The following is a 23,212-nucleotide window of genomic DNA, read 5'->3' as shown; positions in this document are numbered from 1 at the left end:
ATTTCCTTTTCCAGATTGTGAAAAAAACATTTTAACTTCTGAAAAAAAGTAATTGATATGTAATATAACCCCAGGGACAGTTGCTTTCCAGTGCAGAACATTTATATAAGATGGTAAATATAAGTTATGAAAGCTGAGCACGTTCTCCTTTCTCCTTCTGAGGGGCAGTCCGACAGAGACAGCTGCAGGGATACTGAAAAATGCCAGTGGGTGTGCCGATGGACAACAAGCTCAATGACATAGTAGATTCTAGGTTAGTGTTCAGCTTGCAAACAGCCCTCTGTAGACTCAACCCTATTTACAAACTGCCATCTTTCTCTGCATGTTTGGCCAATCAGCTCTTCTTATTTTAAAATCCCTGGTGCTGGAGAGCCATGATACTGCATGGCTTATGCAGACCTGAAAAGTCATTAATGCATACAGACCTGAAAAGAGAATGGGGTTAGTTTAAGTGTAGCAACTGACTCAATGAAGCCATTAAAAGCTCAGGCACAGTCAAAATGAGAAGATTCTTTGACTGTTCGGGAGCATTGCTCTTACTCCTTGGTGTCAATTATCCTGGAGACGATGATCATTATTTTTTTATCACATTTACATTGCTAAGCGCACACCAGACAGCTCCTGTGACAATCATGTATGGGGCAGGCTATAGGCGTGGGACGTCAGTGGTGATGTGATTGGGGACAGCTGTCGGGGCAGAGGAGGGGAAAGTGGTCAGTGAGAGTCCTCTGGTTCCCCAGGGAATCTCAGTCTATAGGTTTTTTTTGGAGGGGTGGGGGGGGTGGCTGGAGTCTTTGAGGAGACAGAGAGAGGGACACAGGACAGCTGCTGACATGCATGGGAAGCGACTGCTCACAGCTAGTCACCCGATCTACCCATCTCAGACAGCAAGAGACTAAAAGAGCACTGTTTACTAGGTGTTACTGGAGTGTACAATATTTATTGAACAGCTGAAATAATAAAGCACTCATTGATGTTATCTTATCTCCATATTTCAAATAATACACACATTATCAGCCAGGATGTACTGTGAAAAATCTTGTGCCCATACTTTGCACAGTTTATGTAGGATGCTTGATTTGGTTTATGTGCTCTATGAGTAAAAAGGCAATTTCCCAGTATGGACTTCATCTTGGTCCATTAGTGTCACGGCAGTCATTGCATGAAATCCTTGATCAGTGGACCATGTCGTCTGTTTATTTATTTAAGTTGCAATGAATTTTGCAGGACATTGCCATTCGAATGTAGAGCAGGGATTTGCTGCGATGGAGAAACTGAATCACAAGTGAGACTTAGAAGAGGGGTGTTCTAAAAATTAGGAAGTTGAGTGCTGAATGTCAAACCTCTGGTGAGTCTGTGAACACAGCTGCACCATTTATTTGCATTTTTCCAGTTATCCAGATTGTTTGAAACCACTTTTCACCTCCACAAGAGCACCTCAATAAGACTTCACCAAAGTTTTCTTCCAAGAAAAGCAGACAACAATGAGGTAAAATTGCATAAAACTGGTTTAATTTACAGTACAAAGAATCCATAAATGCATATTGAACCTTGAAAGCCATATATCTTAGGGTTCGCTGAACCTTGTTTAAAAATAACAGCATTAAATAATCATAGTCATGACAACGACCAACAAAAACAGAGAAAAAAAACAAACCTTTTAAGATAAGGAGATGAGTAGTGAGGGCAAACTCTTCTGAGTCCATTACAAAGTCTTCTACTCCTTCCCTCTTACAGAGTCATGGAGCTGTACAATACAGCACCTAGCAGTCAGGGCTGCTGTTTGAAAAAGCTTGGGTTTGTGTTTGCTCAGCAGATTTAATGACACATGCAAGGAAGTTCTACAGTCTTTATGCCTTGGCTGTCAGTGTCAATTTTGCAGCTTTAATGTTCCAGGGCCTCTTCAAATTAGTACCTGTATAGGGCTGGAGAAAGGGTTAAGTGGGTTCAATTCAGTAAATTAATTAATACAATTAACTAATTGAGTTGAGTTCATGTGTGCTGAAAATTGGAACGTGCTGTCACTCATGAATACTGGCGCTGAGGGACACCGAATTGGAAAACTGCCTCAAATGTTTTTATCCCACAAGGCAACTTTTTTAACATCAGGCTTCTGTAAAGAGATACACCGGCTGTGTTATATGTTTTTGTGATTTTGGGAGCTGTATAAGTATCCCTTATGAAAATGTATTCAGGGTAAATTTACAGGGTACTATAGATTTTTTTTGTCGTGGTTTTCTTTTTTTAGGCCAAATCACCTAGACTATCTTAGTGGTTTCTAAATGTTATGGAAAGCGAAATTGACTTCTTGTTTTAATTCTAGACTTATTATCTAGTACTTACTGACTTAATTGGACTAATTAGGTGATTCAAGAGCTCAAATTAACATGTTTTTCTGGTATCGTATTTATACACTAGTGACCCGTTAAGGACACAGCACTCAAAGTCTCTAGTAATACAGCTTCATGATTTCCCATAGTAAATATTTACACTATATGGGTATTCTGCAGAAAAAGACATCCTCCATCGGAGGTCTGTCTATCAATACTTTTAAATCCTGGTTTATTCCAGGATTTCTTGTATCCTGCTTTCATGTAATACACTGATGGTTTCGGTTACTGGCGTGATGAGTCGAAGAGCAACTATGCATTTTGCTTCAAACTTCAGGGGTTTTATTCCTGGAACTCCTGGTCAATTTCAATAGGTCAGAGCTTCCTCCTCTCAATTTCCAGGACCAATCTATAACAATCTATAATCTGGCTCTATCTTCTGAGCCAGAGCAGAGTGATCTATCCGGAGGCAATAAACTGCAGCTAACTATGGCTGGTTTTCATGATTCACTCACTAATTGTAAGCTTATACCTACACTATGTCTAAACATTGGGAGATTAACTCGCATCAAAGCGACTGTATCTCCTAAAACCTTTAATAAATTCTGTTGTTCTTCTTTGAACTCTTCCTAAGGCTTTAATATACTTTAGGGGGATATAGAGACCAAAACTGCACTTTATTCTAAATCTTGCCCATTGTAAAATTTTCTGTTTGCTTATGTATTGTTTCCCTGGACTGTCAGATTTAGTATTAACATTTTACCACATACTGCATACAAATTCTGGGTAAGATCATTTCCATAACCTTTTGTTTTTTTCAGATGGCCCACAGACATATCTCAGGCCACAAAGACTACGACTGCCATTTCAGTTCCGACATGTTGCAACAGAAACAGGGCTGGTCACCTGCACCCTGTGCCTTTTTTCACCAATTTATTTGGCTGATTTTCATTTGTACCCATTAATACAGCAAGGCATTTTACTGGGTACAACAGCAGTGTTTCACCTGGGTTCTGAACCCACATCCCCAACCACTACTCCACACTGTTGCCACGTGCACCAAGAAGCCTTTATGCCTGGCCACTGGTGATTGGAATCGTTCTGCTGCTTTTTCCAATAAAGGACAGTAAATGTCTCTAGGATCAGCGACGACAGTAAACCAATTACAGAAAGTTACAAGACGGCAAAATCTACAACAAAAAAGTGTTTACTCAGACTACAGGGAGAAAATGTGCTTCTGAGATTAAAGTTAATAAATGTTTGATTGCTGCAGCTGTACTTGCTTTTTCTCGTGGCAGGAAAAAAAAAACCTGACCAGAACCACGTGGGCAAAGAGGGTCAGCAATTGTCAGCAATAAGAAGAATGAAAGAGCCTGAATGACTGAGCCTGTCCTCAGCCTTCTTCTTTCTGCAATCTGATTTACTGCTTTAAATGGCTCTGAATTGCTCCAAAGGCAAATCAGATGATTTGTAGTCCATTAAAAATAATAAATCAGTTAAAAATGATTTATTAATCCCTTCTCTTGTTTTTCACTGGATATCATATGTCAGCTGCACATATTACCGACTAACGACAAAAAACGCTTGATGAAAATGCTCTGTAGATAATATGGAAAGAAAAGAGCTATGAAACTGATACATTGGCAATAAAAAGATCACATGTAAATTATTCCTGCTCAGTCTAGATATAAATCAAAGAATAGCGCTAGTCTCCTAAGCACAGTAAAAGTGAGACCTTTAATTCTGCACTGCTGTGGATCACAACATGTCCTTTTTGCACCAGAAAAGCTAAAGTAAGCCAGCTGCCTTAGCTTGGTGCAGGTTTCCTATTGGTCTCCTCACTGCACTGGCTCTGACTGCATAGCAGCCTGACAACACAAAGGGTCACTAAGGTACTGTCAGTCTTTAAATATTTTGCTAATAAAAACAATAAACTTATCTTGGACACTCCCAAGGATTAAGGAAGAATAAAGCTGATAAGGTTTGGAAGACTAACAGATCCAAGTTCATAGGATCACTGAACAGCTCATTAGCATGAAGCATTAGAAACCACAGATAACTCATTACTGGCTATAATTATCCATTTTTTGGAAACTACAAGTGTGCTGCATGTGATGTGTGTCTGGAACAAGCTATTGGGGGTGAAGCAGAGTGCATAGCATATGTCCAGAAATCCAGGATCAGATCCTTGAATCAGTACACAATCTTATATTCTTTTGGTCTTATGAGCACATACAAGGCCAATTTGTTGGTTGCTTTATGAAATATACAGGATATGTGGTAACATTGTCGTTGTTTTAGTCAGGGCCTTTTGAGGACTTTGTTCCAATCCACCAGTTTAGGACTGCCCTTTTTTCTGGTATCTTGTGGCATGCTTTCCTTGGCATTGTAAACATCGGAGTGCAACATTTGTGAGGTAAAGGCTTTTTGTGATGCATGAGCAGAACTCTCCAAAAAGGAAAAAAAAAACTAAAATAGGACACCTCCCACCTATGTGGCAACTGATTTAAAATTAAGAAAAGTGCAAATTCAAGGACTCCGCTCATCACACTGGCAGCGAGAGAAAGGCCCCTCAGCTCATATACAGAGGAAAAAGTACATTAGGTCTGTGTCCTCTGTTACACTCCTGCCAAGTTCAGTGAGTGAAACAGTTTGGATTTTCATTGACAGTGCACTTGCTGTATTTGGAAGCCATTAAGCAATCTAGCTAAGGGAACAGGAGATTAAATCCAATCACTCTTGATCTTCTGTGATTACACCCAAACAGCTGTGTTGTAATCAAATACCGCCTGTGCAGGCTCCATCACCTCTGCCTGCCCTCTCCGGTTGATGTAAATCCCCACCCTGTGGCCTGTTTCCTCCCCTGTCTGGGGGAATGGTCTGTTTTTTCCCTGCCCGCTGGGCCGGATGGGAAGGTAGAAAGTGCCCTTGGGCTTGCTGGCCTTCTTGGGCCTCTTGAAGAGCTCACTGCGGGCTTCATCCAGGGGCATCCATCCCGGCTTCTCCTTGAGCAGCTTGTCCTTATCTGGGCGGACGCTGCGCAGGAACCTCTTGAAAAAATTGGCAGTCAGAGAGAACTTCCTGCAGATCTCCTGCGAACGGGTCAGCCGGAGGGGATGGCCGCCCCTGTCCTCCCCCAGCCTTCCTACCTCCTCTCCCTCATCTGTTGATTTCTTCTCCAGCTCCGGAAGGTCCAGCCAGTTGCCCACCAGGTCAGCGAAGACGTTGTCCCCCAGGACCAAGGGCTGTCTGTTCCGGCCCTGGCACATCAGCGAGGAGGTCCAGTCATTGGAGTCATCCGTGCTGTCTGGTAAAGGCTCACTGTCCAGGGAGGGGCCTTCACGGGAGAGGCTACGTAGGATCTTGGGAAGATCTTCCACCCGGGCTGGAGGACTTTGCTCCACACAGTTGCTTCCCCTAAAGCCGTGGTTGTCCTTCCTCGGTAGATCGTGTTTGACGTACCTTCTGGGGCAGAGGAAACTCCCACTCTCTGAGCTGGAGGATGATGGGGAGCTCTCTAAGCTGCCCCCCCGATGGTTATGGTACTCTTCCCTTCTGGCTATCCTGGAGCCTGGATGGGACGCCTCTGCTGGAGGAGACATTGACACGCCATTGGCTGGGCCACCCTGGAAGGACCTCCCCGAAATCTCCAGCTGCTCCAACGCGGTCTGTACCTGGAGCAGTTTGAGCTCTTGCAGGGCTCCCATCATGCAGTTCATCTGCGCATGCAGTCCATCCCCGGCCTCCTTCATGGAAAGCTGTCGGTGGGGGAGAGGAGGAAACGAGAGAAGACAGAAATCCAATTAGCATGACAAAACGGATTACAGTGTTCATCCTTTCAAGTGCTTGATCCCCAAGACCTTTTGGGGGACCAACGCATCGCTGGAACTGTCTGCTTGCATATTTCTCAGCAGCGTGGTTAGTCGCCTGTGCTGTTCTCACCACCTACACACTACAGAACTGGCAAATCCGTCCGACTATGAGAATCACAGCCATGCTGTGGGTGAAACTGACAGTGTTAGGAATAGCAATGCTTTTGTAATCTCATTGAGAAACAATTTTAATCTTTCTCTTTTTTTGGGAATATGAAATCTAGGCAGGTGACAAGTGAACTGGAAAAGACAATTTAAATTTCATACAACCAGTCACAAGTTCTTATTAATATGTACGGTACAGAGGCACATCCAATAATCCAAAAAATAAGTAACATGGGTATACCAATCTTTTTCCACTGTGGAATATGATCAATTCTTTTTCTCCTGAAAATGTAACACGGCCATACTGATTATTAGACAATGTTAGAAAGGGGGAAAAGGATGAAAATTCTGTCACCAGTTGTCAGCATGAAGTCATTAAAAATAAATTTCAAAGGTTGTACAAGAAATTCAGAGAGTGCACCTTCACTGTAGATGAAGGTTGCTTTAAAAAAAGCTTTTTATAAAGAGATCTATTTTGCTAATTTCCCCAAAAACTTATTTGTTATGCATCTCAAGTCACATCTTTCTTCGTGACAATCACACTAATCATGTCTGGTCTAATCAAGTCCAAACATGAAATTTATATGAAGAGTTTCAGGGGAAACTAAAATTTAAACTTTACTTAAAATAACTAAAAAGCACATTGTTAAAAATAAAGCTGTGTCCATTCATTTGGAAAATAAATATTCAAAGCAGGCCTTGCTTTCATTGCATAGAAAAAATAATTTCCTCCTATGCATCTGTTTTTCTAAGCAACTATGAAAAAGCCACTGAAACGTTTTCATATTCCTCTTGTGGAGCACTTTGGAATAGTTACTAGGTTACAAAGCATATTGTATCTGTTTGTTTAATTCTTACCAATGTTAATGGACAGATGATTGCCATATACATACAACAAAGATAACTTGTCTCCACTATGTCTTCCATGGCAAAACGAGTCTCGTTTTCTGCCCTTTTACATTTTGACAACTTATTGCTCATTTTGTCGCATAATCCATATCATGTTACCAAACCCCACGTGGTTTACATTTCAGACTGGCAAGAGCTCACAGCAGCTGTTCGACATCGAAAGTGCTCTGGAAAGCACAGAGAGAGTGGCTTCCCTTCCCTTTGCTTAACCCTTTCTGAAGCAGAGGAGTTCAGAATCTCCAGGCGCTGGTAAAAATCCTCTTAAGCTCCAGTATGCACCTCATCAAAGTTCCCTAATAACGTTTCTTGTTTATTATTTGTGAAGGAACAAATTCAATTTAAATGCAATTTCAATTTCAATTTATTTTAATTGAATTCAAATTAAAAAAAATTACATCAGTACTTCTGGTTCTGCCAGATTCATTCCGACACATTCTTAAAGTGAGACCTTTGGTGACAACAAGCTCTTCAGGTTAGTCATGGGCCGCTGCATATTTTCAAATGTAAACCACATTGAACTTAACTGTGCGCTCCCTATTTGCTGCAATATGAAACAGACCTATCCTTAGCTGTGCCTGTCTCTAATCTGTATAAAACAGACTTAAAAAGCTTATCTGAAAATAAAAAATGACAGTTTGCAAAGTTAAATAACCAAAGTGCAGACATCGGAAGTGTCAGATACGATTTACTGAGATTGATCCATTAACAACTGCTGTTTCTGATTATTTTCTGCACAATGTAAATATACTCATATTAACAGTTGCACATATGCACTCTGTGTTAATCGGCACCCCCTGTACATATGTGCAAAATTTGCATATGAAAACAATCCATTCAGAAGAATGCCCACAAAACAAATCTGTAAGACATTTTAGGTGGCTGAAAACGATCACACTGCCTTACCACACAGCCCCTTGCATGTGGCTGTGATCATTTTACACAGCCAAATCAGCAGAAGAGATTTAAGCCTGAGATTAAAAAAACTATATCGGCTTACCTCATTTAACCCACACAAAGAAACTCTCTCCTTCCCTCTCTGGTCCTGCCTGTCTTCTCACCTTTCCGAGTTCAATGCTGTCACCCCTATATCTAGTTTCTCACCAGCCATAAAGTTGCCCAACCCTGGCAGGCAATTGGCTGTGCCTGGAGTTAATCTCCTCATAGAGGGCTGGGTCTACTCAAGTGTCAGTGATGGGCAGAGAGCGACAGACAGTGGGGACTACAGGCTGACTAGATGTGTGTGTGTGTGTGGGGGGGGGTGTTAATACAGACATGCATTTTTATGTCTGAGGTCTTTGCTCCGACAAGCAACAGTAAGACAAGCAGAGGGACTGTATCTGATAGCAGACCACCTTAGATTTCTGGCTAATCCCAAGAACAAGACTAACAAAGCTTTTTTGTGCTTAAGTATAGTACATTTACATACTACCATCCAGTCTTAGAACAGCAGTAACAGAACATCTTGGGCTCTGTTGCTGTCTGGATGTTGTATCAATAATAGGCTGTATTAAAAATGTTCCTTTGTTTTAGGTTAGTTTGCTTTGTGTGCATTTTGCATATTTGGAGTTTTTTGTTGACCCCATTGTGGAGCACAGCTTTGCACCGTTTATACATTGAGAACAAAGCGCCTCTGAAAGAATTGTTTGGGGAGGGATGCTAGTCCTACATCCACTGGCATAAGTGCTGAAGACACACTACCTGCTTTTCTGTAGCAACTGAAAAAGATATTAAGTGACATCCAGAAAATGAGGGCAGCAAACTTGTAATTTAAAAAAAAAAAGAAAAATAACATATGTATTTCTTCGTGCTGTGGCAATACTGGTAGATGTATAATACTGGTGGATATATACCACTGGTTGTAATCTAGTTTTAATATTGGTCGATGAATAATATCGGTGGATATGTTCTTCTCAATACAGCTTTTTTTCTTTGACAGGAAAGTGATCTGTGTACCTTTTCTATATGAAAAAAACGCTCATGTCAGATGTGTTTTCCTGCTTCAAACACTTTTACTACTAACCAAAGTGACAAAGAACAAGAGAATAAATAACAAATCAGTGAAATAAGTTGTGATATTAGTTTTTACTTAGGAAATGGACATACAATATTTAACATCATAAACTAGTACAGAAGACTATATATAATTGATTCAGGGTTACCAGCTGTAGTTGACAAAGTTCTTGTTCAGGTCTCTGAAACACAGAGGAAACATACAGTACATAATGCAGCCAGATGGGAATGCAGCCAGATAACCAGTTTAATTTCTCCATTTCTAAATGTGTTTTTTTTTCCTGGGTTCATTCAGCTTTGGATATTGGAGGTACAAAGACATCCCTGCTGGTAGTATAGCTCTTCCTTTCAAATGCCTAGTTCAGGAATTTCTTAGCAACACTAGACGCAGCCTTGCTTGTTAAATCACACGATGGAAGTGAATACCAACGAGACTAGACACAGAGACAATGTGGTGCATCCAGCCAGAGTGACAGATGGACACTGTCTTAGGAGGTGGAGCATGAAAAGGACAGGAATTGGTCAGCCTTGCTGGTGCTGTCTTTTACTTCACCAACCTGCTATCCAATGCACCTTTTTTGACAGCTTCAACCCAGTTTATAAGCCAATATGCCATCAGGAGGTATATTAAGCAGACTGAAGGAAGACAGGTGTCCCCTTGTCTCACTTCCAGACTAGATCTCACTGTAGAATGAATCTGGCCTTCACTAACTCCTGGGATTCTGTCTCACGCCATCTTGCTTGCAAGGTGCATGTGCTATACAACTAATGAGGACGTTCCTCAGCAGCAGGTTAGAAAACAGTATCTTTGTATACACACATGTGCCATATGCCTCTTTTTCTACCACGTGTCCCCCTAACAATAGATTTATAGGTGTGGTGAGTTATTGGATTGGATGGAGCTCAACCTAGGCAGTCTCAGACCAGCTTTGCTGAATGATCGCACACTAGGGGGAGCCGCTACACTAAAATGTTTCAATCAGTTTACCCAGACAAGACATCGTTATCAAACATAATTTCCTTTTGTGTTCTTTTCAGATTTGAAAGTATCTTGAATTTTAGAGTAATTTGAGAAAAGAAAATTTGGTAGGAGGAAAAAACCCCAGCTATTTTCATTTCTAATTCACAAATCCTTAAGAAGAAAATGATGGATTTTCTACATGTGTTTAATTTTTGTAACTGTTGGTTCTTCTTGTTCTTCCTTGAAAAACAAATTAACAATTTGTTTAAAAAAAAGGATTCAGACAGATGGTGTAGACATTATAGCAGCTGTTCTATATAGATCACCTGGAGATTTTACATTACATGTGGGACAGTAAACCTTTTTCCTCCTGTTGTAATCTGACATTTCATTAAAGAGACAAAGGCAATTAAGGGAGTCTGGATGCTTACCCCCCTGCATCTGTTGCTCTTTTCCGCACTGTGCATATGGCTGTCAAAATCACAAACAATTAGGCCACATTTAATATAGGGTTGCAGTGTGTAATTGCTGTTTTAATTAGGAAGAAGGGGTCAAATGAAGTTCTCTTGGGGGTTACTGCAAAACTACAGGAGACTCCTCCAATAGCAGAACGACGTCAGTGTGGAGTCGACATTGTCCTAGAGGCTGTGTCTCCTCAAAACCAAATTCAGCCAAAGCCAGCATTCTGATCATGCTGGGGTGCTGTCCTGACCCCACATTCCCAAGAGATGTTAAATTGGGAGGGTGTTTTCAAATATGTGCTGACCTAAAGGGGATTGCCACATTACTGTTAGGGCCTGGACTGCCTCCAATAGGCAGGAGTTTGTTTTCTGTTTGCAGCTCTCTGTCTTTAATTTTGATTATCTAAGCCCCAGCCTAAGAACACTCAGAGACTATGAGCATGACCTGATGTGCAGTTGATTTCCAGAAAAGAGCTAACCAATTGGTCTTTGCTCTACATTAGTTCAGATTAAATGCATATACTCTGCATTTCATCACTTTCAAAAACTAGATGGCTCATTTTGAAACTCACAGGATTAAATGGAATTAGGGAGGGTTCTCTTATGCTCCTGCTTTGGGTCTATTTTTCCTAAACTACATTTACACCATTAGATCTGGGGTTAAAAACCTTACAGAATGATTAGCTTATTTATGTTTGATTAATTTTCCTATGCATGAGGAAAATCAAAAGCAAATTACAGAAAGAACTGGCTACAGGAATTGCAGATGTCCCAGTATTAATGTTAGTGTTAAGCAGTATTTACATTCAGTTTCAGTTTAGATTTGCAGCCTGCTCAGTTGAGACCCTAATTTGTTGAATTAGGGCTCATATAAAATGAGATACATGAAACATCAAGAGAGATTAAATGTAGATGACTGCCTTTTTGTCCAGGAGGGTGGAGGGAAGGAGCAGAGCTGATCTGACATGTAGTGCTGTAAAAATGTTATATGAATGTTAAGCTGCCGAAGCTGAGACTGGGAAGTCCTGTTTCTTTCAAAGCTAGCCTCATTAAATATGAATGTTCCCAACTTAAAAAGTCACTGTAAAGGTCAGGGAGTAACGTAATATCTTTCTCAGGACACTGAGCGCCTGTCTCTAAATCCCAGCCCTGAGCACTGTCTTTCTCATTGACGTGCATCACTGGGAGGAAATTAACAGCTTGGTTCATGGGCGGTAGTTTCACATAGGGCCACTTCTCACAATGGGAATCCTGTTTGTCTGAAGAATGCGGTTCTTGTGCTAAAAAAACGTTGCAAATGAGGCCATCTCTGAAGCCCTCGTGGTTTCAAATCTGATGATATATAAAAGACTAGGACAGGGCAAACAGCCCCCGGCTACGCCAGGGTCAGAACCCTCCCGTTCTGCTTCCAAAAGTAATAATACAGAATATGGAGCTTCCATAGTAGTATCTAACTAGCAATGTGCCCACAGTCTTCTTTATTTCCCTTTGGATCACTAGGTCTCCATTCACCCAGGGCATAAACTAAACAGTGTAGGAAGGACACGAATAACATCCTGCAGTTTTTCTAGGTTTCTTAAAATAATCCGTGCCTGAAAAGCCAGAAAAATCTGTTTAACTGCCCCAATTAAATCAGTAATTAGTTCAATTAGATGATTTGGTGTGGTACAGGAATCTAAAACTGCATGACAGCTGCCCTCCAGGCCTGGAGTTATGAAACCCAGCCCTGGAATATGATCTGAAATAAGATTTGATAGCCTTGCTTCCTTCATGGATTGGTTGAATGAGATCACTGGATTGTTTAGCTATCAGTGGCCAAACACGCTAAGTGTCACGCCCAGTACACCTAGAGGGCACTCTACTTTCCGTGATTATTCTTGTCTTTCTGGTGTGTCTTGTTGTGTAGCCTATTTATTTCCTGCTTCTGCTCTGCTACTTGCTCAGCATTGACGTTCGGAAGTCCTGAAACCCGCCTAGCACCAGGTCGCCCCACGTCCGCTACCTAAGGGGATAGGTTTCTATACGGCATTTCCTGAACAGCTGAGCCCGGGCTGACCCCCGTCTCGCTGCTACGCATAGGGTCTTTTACACTCTCCTGCCTCTCCAAGGTTCGTCCTTTCCGACATCTGTGACACTAAGTGGGTAAAATGGTCTCTTCTCTTCTGCTGTCTTTTGCTGTGTTCCCAGGTTTCATCTGCTTCTCGTTTTGAAGGGTAAGCGAAGAGTTTTCAGTTCAGACAGTTGCAAACATACTGTATACCACCAGCCTGTAAGTCATCACCAGGATGAACGAATGTTCAAGAACCTCAGGAGGGGTCACTGTCACTGGCACAAAGGTATAGTTTAACGGAAAAAAAGTATTGCATTTAATAAATGTGTGAATAACCATGATAAAGAAACACAGAATGGCAACAAATGTCTGCATTGAATTATCCTGGCTTTCAAAGTGGAATTAAAGCTGCAATGCAATGTTCATAACTGTAACTTTCCAACTTGACAAAAAGTGATCCTAGCAGGGTAGTGGCCCGTAGCTTAAGTGCCACTGTGTTGCAATGGGCGTCTCTTCCATTTCTCTGTAACACCGGATCCTTCTGCCTCACCCCTGTGTGCAGGTGTCCAGCTTTGACTCCCATGATGGATACAGCTGCCTTAATGACTCACAGTAAGGCATCCAAGTGATGTATATTCAAGACTGGACTGTCTTCTCAAGGCATATGTTCTGAATTTGTTGCCCTCTGGATGAATGTCTGCATTTTAAAGTAGCGGTTCAGAGGTTCTACAGGGTTTTAACAATATGTGAAGTATATATACAGTATATCTTATATAGATATCTATATATCTACAGTATATATTTATGCTCACCTAAAATGGGGGAATAGAACATGAAAAGTAATATCATTCTAAAACACTAAAGCATATATGCACAGAAATACCCTGAAATAAAGGGTGACATTTTATATTTTTGCTTCATATTCACCTTTTCATCTCAAATTCAAATGATCTGATCATATAGCAAAACATAGCAATATTGACTTCACTGTCCCAATACTTATGGAGCTCAGATGCACAAGGGGATTTGAACAAAATGTAAAACCTAATATCTATTTACAGTATACTGTATATATACTAACTATACATAAATGAGTTCTGGTACTTAGGGCTCCAGACTCCTGACCAGTGGTTTGATTAATGTATCCAATGGGAGTTAATATGGATAAGGGCATCAACCAAGTACAGTAAATTAATAATAGTAGCTATACAAATGAGCCTGAAGGCATTTTATCTGTGCCTTTACAGCAGGTTTCAAGCACAAATAAGCTTCCCATTGCAGAGCTCTCCAATCCATTTCAGGCTGTGTGAGCTGGCTGTTGTGCAAAGTGTACCAGCACCTTAACTGTGGGAATCTGCACACCTTGTAAAACATGGAATGGATTTGTACTGATGTACAAAAGGAGTCTTATCTCATCCCTGCACTAATGTAGCATTTTTTGTGTGATTTCCAGTCTGTGCAACCTTGGCTGGAATCCGCAAATACCATAGGATAGAGCTCTTAAATGAATGTGAGAAAGTACTCCCACTAGAACAGACTTCAGCCAACATCACTCCTCTGCACACTCAGTAGATCTCTCAAAATATGAAGCTCGGTTTTGACAGTTCCCAGTGATTCAACCTTCACAATGTCCTGGGACTGCATTCTCTGTGATAATAATTGCCTGCAATAAAAACAATGTTTTCTAGCATCGGTGCATTCAAAAGCAGGGCCACGGTGAATGTCTGTATGATTCCAAGCTTTCTGATACAGTCAAGTTCAGAGTCTCTTTCAGAATCTGTTGTTCATCAGACTGCTGATCCTTTGACTGTTTCTAATTAACTCTTCTAACTAGTCCAACTCAATAGCTCTTCTAACTCATTTGAAAAGAAAAATAGAAGTTCCTTATATAAAAACAAAAATGGGACTCTCTCTTGGTTATCAGGTCATTTACCTCCTTGTATAGTCTAGTCTAGCTGCTGTATCTAATTGTTTCCTAAAAGTAGCATTCCACTTTAAAAGTATCTACTGTACATGGATCAACTCAGTATTACAATAGAATACACTACCAAAGAGTGTTAAACATTCAAAAGTTCTATTTTAGAAACAGTGATCACATACCCACAGCTGCTCACAGCCGCACGCCAACTTTAACAGCAGGGAAGGAAGAGCCAATTTAAGAATGAAACCACAGGAAACTCCTAGGCTTCAGTCCTGCACAATGCAGTGGTCACACTTGGGACAGAAGCAAGCCTCTGATTATCATAGGCTGGTGAAAAGAGACTGAGTGGTTCAGTAATTAAAGTTCAGAACTTATTGTCAAAACGTTCCCAGTTCAGTCTTCATCGTTGCCTCCGAATCCCTTTGCATTGCCCTGAGTGAATTACAGAATATCCTGGTGCACCTTTCTGCTGAACAGACTTAAAACAGAGCTCCTGTTGTGATTTTGCACCTTAGGATAAAAGCTAAGTGACTAATTGTAATGTTTTCTTTCCTAAATTTAAATGTGACTCTGTGCTTTCCTGCAAACACCAAAATACAGGTTGTGGACAAAAGAATATACAGTACCTACACACCAGCTGTGTTCATGCTTTAGCTATTAACTCTTCTTGCTAGGGCAGTAATGTCTTGTGTCTTGGTTTTGTAAAGAACTTGTGTTCTTATGACCAATTATTATGACCAGTGCCTATTTAAACTCCTATTAATTATTCAAGATATGTGTTACTTTGCTGGTCACTTCTACATTTAAAATTCACACACAAATCTACAAATGCCACAATTGAGGCTCTTGGTGTTTTTACGTGCTTCCCTTACACTGGAGAAACCTGTTTCTCTAATAGATGAAAATAGCAATAAGGAATTTTCCTTATGGTCCTTCAGCAGGGGAGCTAGAAATATCAGACTTCTGAATCAGCACCTCAGCTCTACCCTGACATAGCAGGGAATAGGCCATATAGGAATGTGTTGGTGTCTGCTCCCCATTGTGCTTAGTGTTTTTAACACTTTTTATTATGAAGGTTGCATGTTTAGATGTATTAGAGCTATGAGAACAACCTGCAATATTTTGGTCACTGTGGCATATGGGATGGCACAGCTGTGCCAGTACAGGCAGACAGACACATGGCCTGTTGGCAATGGCTCTAACGTCTCTGCTGTACAAGACAGGGCAACAGATTGGGCTCTGCATGGCGCAGAGCAGGGAAACTGCCTTTTTTCCACACATGCTATTAATTTCCCTCCGCATATCTGTCTAGCAAACATGACAGAAGATCTTAGATCCTTTCTCATTCACAAGAATGCCTGTGATTTCAAGCCATGGTATAAACCAAGTACCTCACTTGGCTTCAATACCCAATTCTGAGAGTGAGTGGACAATCCTGGTCCTGATCAAACACCATTTCCATTTCAGTCCAATGTAAATATAGGGTCATTTTAATACTATTATCTTTGAAATTAATATAACTTTGAAACTATAACAACTGATATAATGACTAATCCAATATTACACAGAGAAATATGATTTTTTCTTGTGAGGAGAGAAAGCACACTACTGCATGTTTTGATATCAGTGGAGGCCAGAACCAGATTAAAGGAAGTGGGGGCTATCTGTATAGTGTAACTAATAAGTCCAGCTCTGTATTGGGGTCACACTCCTTGAAACTGGGGTTTGGCATCTTCTACATGCTTCTAAAATCATGTGATTGAAAATAATTTGAAATTGCTGATGATGAAGAAGTTACCTCCAGGGTATAAAACATTCTGTGGCACTGCTATACAATATGTACGTAAAAAAAAGGTGGTACTTAGCAGATAAGGCATAAACTCTCTGCATTGCTGTGTAATATAATGGAGATTTTACTCAGCTCTAATAAACTGCCCCCAGTCTACCCAACAAGGCATTTTGATAACCAACAAAATGACTTCCCCCCCAGGTGCCTGAAACCTGAGATTCATGTAGAAACGTCACTGATTTTCTCTCTTTCTCACTTCTATGGTCGCATTCTGCTCAGGCGTCAATCTCCTGTTCAACACGTCATCACATGTCATCACGTCAAGCTGTGGCTAATATTTGGCCATAGTGGCCAAAAACAAACTTTGACGTGCGGTAGATTCCATTGTAAATGAGCCGTCATGGCACCTTTTGTCAGTTTAAAAGCGCAGATCCTGAATGCTCAAATTGGACATTTTTATGTAACAAAGAAAATATTAGCAAAAACTGTAAAAAAATATATACCTGTATGTTGACTGCAAAAATACTCACCCCCTTTGCTATTAAAAAAGAGAAAGGTGACAAATAAGAGGAAGCCATTTGACCCATGTAGCTCTTATGGTTGTTAGCAGTTTCTTGATCTCATCTACCTATGTCTTTAAAGAAGCCAGGGTAGTAATGTAAGTAACACTGCTGGAAGACCTTAAATTATTTCAGATGCATACAATTGATTTGACAATTCATACAATTAGTTGGGTTGGGTTCGCAAAACCCCAGAATAAAATACATACCCTGTCTTTGCAAAATCCCTTAGTCAGACAGTGAACTTAATATTCAACCATGAAGATAAACACAAAGCATATGATATAAACAGAATGTAGTTTTAAAACATCTCAGAGATGAAAAGGGCAGGAATCAGGAAAAGGACATAAAAGAATTGAAGGACACTGAATATCGCCTTGAGCATGATGAAGTTGATCATTAAGTAGTGAGAGGTATATGGTACAGTACCACTCAGACACTGCATAGATAGGGGTGCATAGATGAGAAGCTGTTCAAGGAGGAATCTGGTTAATATGCCACCGTGAGGCCAGGCTGGCTTTGAAAGATCTCTGTATTTCAACAACAGAGGTGGGAGAAAATATCCATGTGACAACAATATTCCAGTCACTTTACAAAGTTGACTTGTATGATAGTCTGAGAAACTCAAAAATGTGCAAGACGCATTTAACTGCTGACATGTGGTGAAATATTTTTTGAGGTCACACGGGATAAAACATTTTTGGTCTAAATGAAAGGTGTTATGTCTGGAACTAACCCAACCAAATTTCTACTGTCAAACATGTTGGTGGTACAAGTATGTTATTCTGCTTCTCATCAGCAGGGACTGGGAAGCTTGTCAAGACTCAGGGGAAAACTGAAGGAGCAAAAAACAGGCAAATCTCAAAGTTGGAAGACTTATACAAAATGACTTGCAGATGTAATTGCAACCAAAGGTGTTTCAACCAAATATTGACTCAGGGTGATAAGTCAACATATTTTATCTTTGATTTTTCTTCAGCTTTAGGAGATATTTAACTTTTTTCAAGTTAAAACATTTTCAGTATGAGCATTCAAATTTCACTTTGAATTTAATGTGCATACATTCTTTGTAAGTCACCACAACAGGAGATAATTGTGAAGGAGCTGGATATATTTGCAAGGAACTCCATATTTTATTTTATAAAGCACAGTTAATATCATAAACTTGAATCCATAGCATAGCAAAGTTGTAGGTGACAGCTGTATGCATTTGTGGAACTGTACCAGAACGACTACATTTTAAAAGCTTCAATATTATTAAATAACCTCTCTCCTTCCAACTATCATAATATATTTCTAAAATTTCACAGCTCTTTAGTTGTAATGAAAGGAGAAAAGTGCATTTAATTTAAATACGTTTCTTTTGTTTCTGTGTCACATTTCTTGCATTTGGTCTTTCATCTTTGCAGACAAAGCCCTTGATAAGTCTGGCCCTGTGAGCTCAGGTCTTTCAGGGTGGAATTCAGGATCTGGTATGAGATTAATCCAAAATCACTGAATTCCAGTGGAATTAAGATTACACACTGACCTAAAGAGTCAGTGAAAGAAAGAAAATGAAAAGGCAAGGCTACCTCAGCTAAAAGGCTTTAGCATGTCAATATGGACTTGAAAAACTTATATGCTCAATTCTGGACACTTTAAACAAAGAGGCTTAATTCACAGTTTAAAGGAGGAAGGAGATGCGAAGCCCTTGTTTCATAAACATAGGATCTTGAATTTACAGTCTCAATAAGAACCTTTTCCAGTTAAAAAGAGCAAGGCAGCAAAGTATGGATTCATATCGACAGAACAAAAACATGAACAAAAAAACAATTAAGTCATATAACCCAATTGAAACAGTTTCACACGTTGTACTTTCAAGGCTGTAACTGTATGAATTTCTACAGAAAAAAAACATAAACAATTCGGGCAATTGATAGACTGCAGAATCCCCCCAAAACTACAGCGAAGATAAATCCGTATTTTGTCAATTTAAACAAAACATTTTATTGCAAAGCATTTAAACGAAAATAAACAGAAATAATCATAAAACCGTGGACTAGACTGAGGTGTAACGTTTCTTCTTTACAAAACAAGCCGCTCTCCAATAAGCCGAACAGTGAGCAGTGACGGAAGCTTTCCTCGTGAGCTGGAGGGCGTGGGCACTGGAACCCCGTGCGTGTCCTGCGTGGCACAGCCTAGTGCAGCAGCCGGGCGTCTGACCAGCAGCCCTGGCGAGAAGGTCAAGGGCACCCGGGCAGCATCCTACCCTCTATGTCACAGGGTACAACACGTGACGTGCATTTGGAAAAGTGGTTCTTTTGTTTTAATCCTAGCCTCAAACTCTCAGACTGTGCTCATGTGTGGTGCTCTATTTGTGTGCTATGTTTTGCTTTTGGGGGGCTAACAGAATTTCTAGCAGGGTCCTGGAACTGATTTGTACTTGAATTTCCAGATTTGATTGGTTGAATGTTTTCTTTGTTTCCTTTATTCGACATCGATAATAAGAGTCCTAAGTGACCAGGAAATCCTTCAATTGTGTCGCCACCCTGTTGCAATAAACTACAGATTTAGGCATATTGTATTTAACAACGTGGCATCAACAACACAAGAAATGAAATTTAACTGTTGCAAACTTACCATATATCATGGTAATTTATCATATATCATGAATATTATTCATCTTCAAAATAACACTAAATGAAATGCTGGCAATGGCCACTTTCAAGCGCTGCGTCGTTGATAGACTCCCTGAGTAACACTCGTGCCTCCGCGAAAATATTACAAATGTATACTGAGAAACTAACGCAGATCTAAATCTGTAGCTGCACAACGATTTGATTACCGTGACTGTTTTGTCCAATTGGTAAAGCCACTTTATGTGAAATAACAGACTTTCTAAAGAAACAGCCTCCCAGCGGGCTGCAGAATTCAAAGCACTCTATCCGAAGGCTAAACATCTGGTTGAGTAAAGCCGAGGGAAAAGAGGGGGAGAGAGAGGCCGTCGGCGTAAAGCTCATGTCACAGCTTTGCTTTTTTATTTAACTCTACACGGAAAAGGGATTCAAGATTTATTATGCACTTTTCCCATTAACTTATTTAGAAAACTCTTCTTGTTTCTTTCAGCCGAATTGTCATTTTTCTGTTACTATGTGATTCGCATAGCTATATTCCTCCCTTTAACCCCTTCACCTTTCAGAGCGACGTTTGTGGTAACTTTGGATAAGGCTGTGAACACTCCGCGGTACGGAGAAGAAATATTTGTCTGGGCATGTCCCTAGGTCGTTCACATGAAAGCAGTTTTTACTGCTTTAGTTCTAGTTCAGGTCGGTCAGTCTGCAGGTCTTCATTCCAACTCAACTCTTAACGAGCTAAATCAGCTGGTTAATGGCTTAACCTGACTAATTGAAATGCTTCTTTCAGGTTTGCTGCTTTGAAAGCCTAAAGGCGAGCCGTTCCTCTCGAATCTGGACTGGAACATCCCTGCGTCTAGCTACTAACAGGCATCTCGACTCCCTTTGTCTTTAGGTTCAAATGCATATAAAGCAGCTCAGGCCTCAGACAGTGAAAGAAGGAGCTCAAGACATCCGTGGGGATAAGCCCCTTCTCAACTGCTAACACTTTGATTTACCTGACAGCAGGTTTTGTGTTAGTTCTGCCTTTGATATCTACCATGGGTTTGCTTTGCTTTCACGTTTAGTGGACCGCGCACACAATCAGAAGCTATTACATATTGACGTGTAGGGCAATTACATACAGGAGTTACACAGAAACAAAGTCATATAGACTCCTAACAGGCAGAAACGCACTACCCTAGACTCGTTTAGACAAAGCTGATAAGGCTGAAACATGTATTTGCCGAACCCCTTGCACAGCACTGTAGCACACTGCTGTGGACTTTCACAGTACTGTGGGAATGCGCTGGAAGTCTGTCTCCTGACAGCTGCAGACGCACGCAAACACACACGAATGGTCGTGTACTCTCAGATTACAAGATCACTGGCGCTTCGGTCCTTGTTTGACTTCCTCCTCTCTATGTACCTGTGCACCGTGTTGCATTACTGAACACCGATTTCGGCATGGTAAGAGACAAATATTGACCGTTAGATTCAAACCCAGCGCAGGCAACGCCTGATTGCGCGCATCCCTGCATTTGGAAACACCACCTTTTACCTGAACATTTCCCGAGCGGAATGTGTGGCTGTTACAACGGAGAATTCTTCTTCAGACCTACCAGTTCTTGCTTCAAACGCCGTAAACAGGTATCCATGCTCTTCAGTTCAGTTTTAGAAAGTTGCTCCATTCTTCAGTCGTTACTTCTGTTCAAAAGCCCAGAGTGCTTAATCCGTATGCCTTCGTGGATGGAAAACGTAAATTTATCTTCATTTGGTTAAAAATAGAAGTCAAACAAACATATCTCTTCTGTGTCTCTGTCTAAAGATGTAACGGAGTAACACAGAAGGAATATGAAGTAACCTTTACCGTTCGTGCGCCTGAACCAAAACAATCATTATAAGAGATGTGCAGCACAGCTGCAAAATCCCAGTTTGTTTTCTTCTTTCCGTGTGTCTCTTCCTGCTCAGTTTTTTTTTCTGTTCTTTGGTCTGTCAAATCCTTCCCTGCTTCTTCTACTATTACTTTTTTACACACCGCGAGTCCGGCTGGCTGTATTGTGCCCAGGTCCCGTCTCTCCGCTGTGCTGGGCAGCTGTGCTCACTTCCCAGACTCTTTCTCTCTCACTCCGTTGGAGCGCTTACGTAGAGCGAGCAGCGCCTTTCCGCCTCCAATAGGGGGGCTCAGTTTGTCATTTTCCTTGATACAGCCGTGGAATAGTTTGAGATTAGACTGGGTTCAGAAGTTACAGCCGCTGCCAGGCTCAGATTTCCTTCCACGGAACCACCGCCAAACAGTTTTTCTCCACACGCCCTCCGTTCTATTCATTAACCTTCCTGTAGATTGTCAATAGCCAGCGACGCTGGATGGAAAATATTATTACAAGTGGACAAAGTGCTTTCGATTTTATAGAAATTCGAATAAAATAAATGCATGTCTTTAAAACAACTAGGAGATAGAAGGATTCCGGAAGGAAAAAAAGTACGAGGGCAGCATCATGGTACTGCATTATATATTAATTTACAATATGCAAAAGTTAACATTGCAAACATTTATTGAGATTATTGTTGTTCACGGCTTTACCATAGGGTTTACCAAGTCATATCTGTAATGAGCTAAATTCTAATCCTCTTTACCTACTACCTACTCACATGGGTTTAAAGTTCATTATACCACCCCAGTCTTACATTATTAAAACAATCAGTGATTGTTTAAAAAATAAGACACAGATACTAAAACACAATCAGGACCTACACAAAGTGATAAACTCCTGTTAATTTAACCCCAGGTAATTAATTCATTCCTAAAAACATTTGTGTATCTAAAGGAGTATTGAATTGTTCAAAATGTAAAACTGCATTTTCCCCTGTGAGAATTGCTGTGTTCTGCATATGTATGACTACCCCAGGTTTTTTAACTCCAGGGGAAATACCTCAGTGGCAAAAAGGACTTTGAATCAGACAGTCAATTGGTCTCTTCATCATGACAAAGCATTGCTTCAGAGGGGGTCTGTTAATGTGGAGTCATTGCACACAGCTGTGTGGATTCTGTCTGAATTGCACTGCTGGGACAGTGGGCATTGAACCAGAGTGATACTCTTCTGTCTGGGAGACCCAAGGCTCCACAAACAGAGCCAGAGCCTCACTGAGCTATTTGGTGATTTAGCCCAAGGGCAGTTTTAGGGATGAGCTAACAGGACACTTTCTCAGGCCTGTAAGTGTGATGACAGTGTTTTCACCATGGGGATATTGAAGTTGTGAAGTTTTAGCTTAAAACAGTAGGACCCCACAATGATTTAACGGAAGCAGAGTGGAATAGTTGGTCATGCTTTATCTACCAGCGTTGAGGGTCATGGGTTCAGCTTTGGGGAGGGATGGTGCTGCTGTTGTAGCCCTGAACAAAGCACTTCACTCGAGCTGATCTAGTAAATCTCCAGGTTGTCATTAGAACTAATCATCCTTGTTATGTTCAGCACCTTTTATTGAATGGTATCTCAAGGCACAGTACAATAAAACAATCAAACACAAGAGAGAGGCATGCACAAATCAAAACCATAAATTACAAATAATTAAAAGCTAAAGCAGAAAAGTGAGTTCTGAGACAGAGTGTCGGAGCAACAAAGCAGAAATTGAAAATGGTATTTGGTCTCAAT

General features: G+C 40.7%; 1 protein-coding gene across 1 annotated transcript; it reads right to left on the bottom strand.

Moving 5' to 3' along the window:
• Positions 1 to 1,490: 1,490 nt before the first annotated feature.
• On the bottom strand, positions 1,491 to 21,655 carry inka2 (inka box actin regulator 2). Its single transcript, XM_088919853.1, has 2 exons — positions 21,182 to 21,655; positions 1,491 to 6,088 (listed from the first exon to the last, which is right to left on the bottom strand). The coding sequence occupies exons 1-2, from the start codon at positions 21,248 to 21,250 to the stop codon at positions 5,084 to 5,086; spliced, it is 1,074 nt and encodes a 357-aa protein (XP_088775979.1). The 5' UTR covers positions 21,251 to 21,655; the 3' UTR covers positions 1,491 to 5,083.
• Between the last annotated feature and the right edge of the window lie 1,557 nt (positions 21,656 to 23,212).

Source organism: Atractosteus spatula, chromosome 7 (assembly GCF_055471065.1).
Source record: "Atractosteus spatula isolate fAtrSpa1 chromosome 7, fAtrSpa1.hap1, whole genome shotgun sequence".
Taxonomy (NCBI): Eukaryota; Metazoa; Chordata; class Actinopteri; order Semionotiformes; family Lepisosteidae; genus Atractosteus; species Atractosteus spatula.
Note: the sequence above shows the minus strand (reverse complement) of the source record. Positions and strands in the feature narration are given on the sequence as shown.

What these genes read in the sequence shown, in the direction of transcription:
- inka2 (XM_088919853.1), bottom strand. Translation starts at nt 21,250, where the DNA reads ATGGAGCAACTTTCTAAAACTGAACTGAAGAGCATGGATACCTGTTTA. An exon ending in GGCGTTTGAAGCAAGAACTG is followed by an intron (nt 6,089 to 21,181) that starts GTAGGTCTGAAG and finishes CCCCACCGACAG; the next exon opens with CTTTCCATGAAGGAGGCCGG.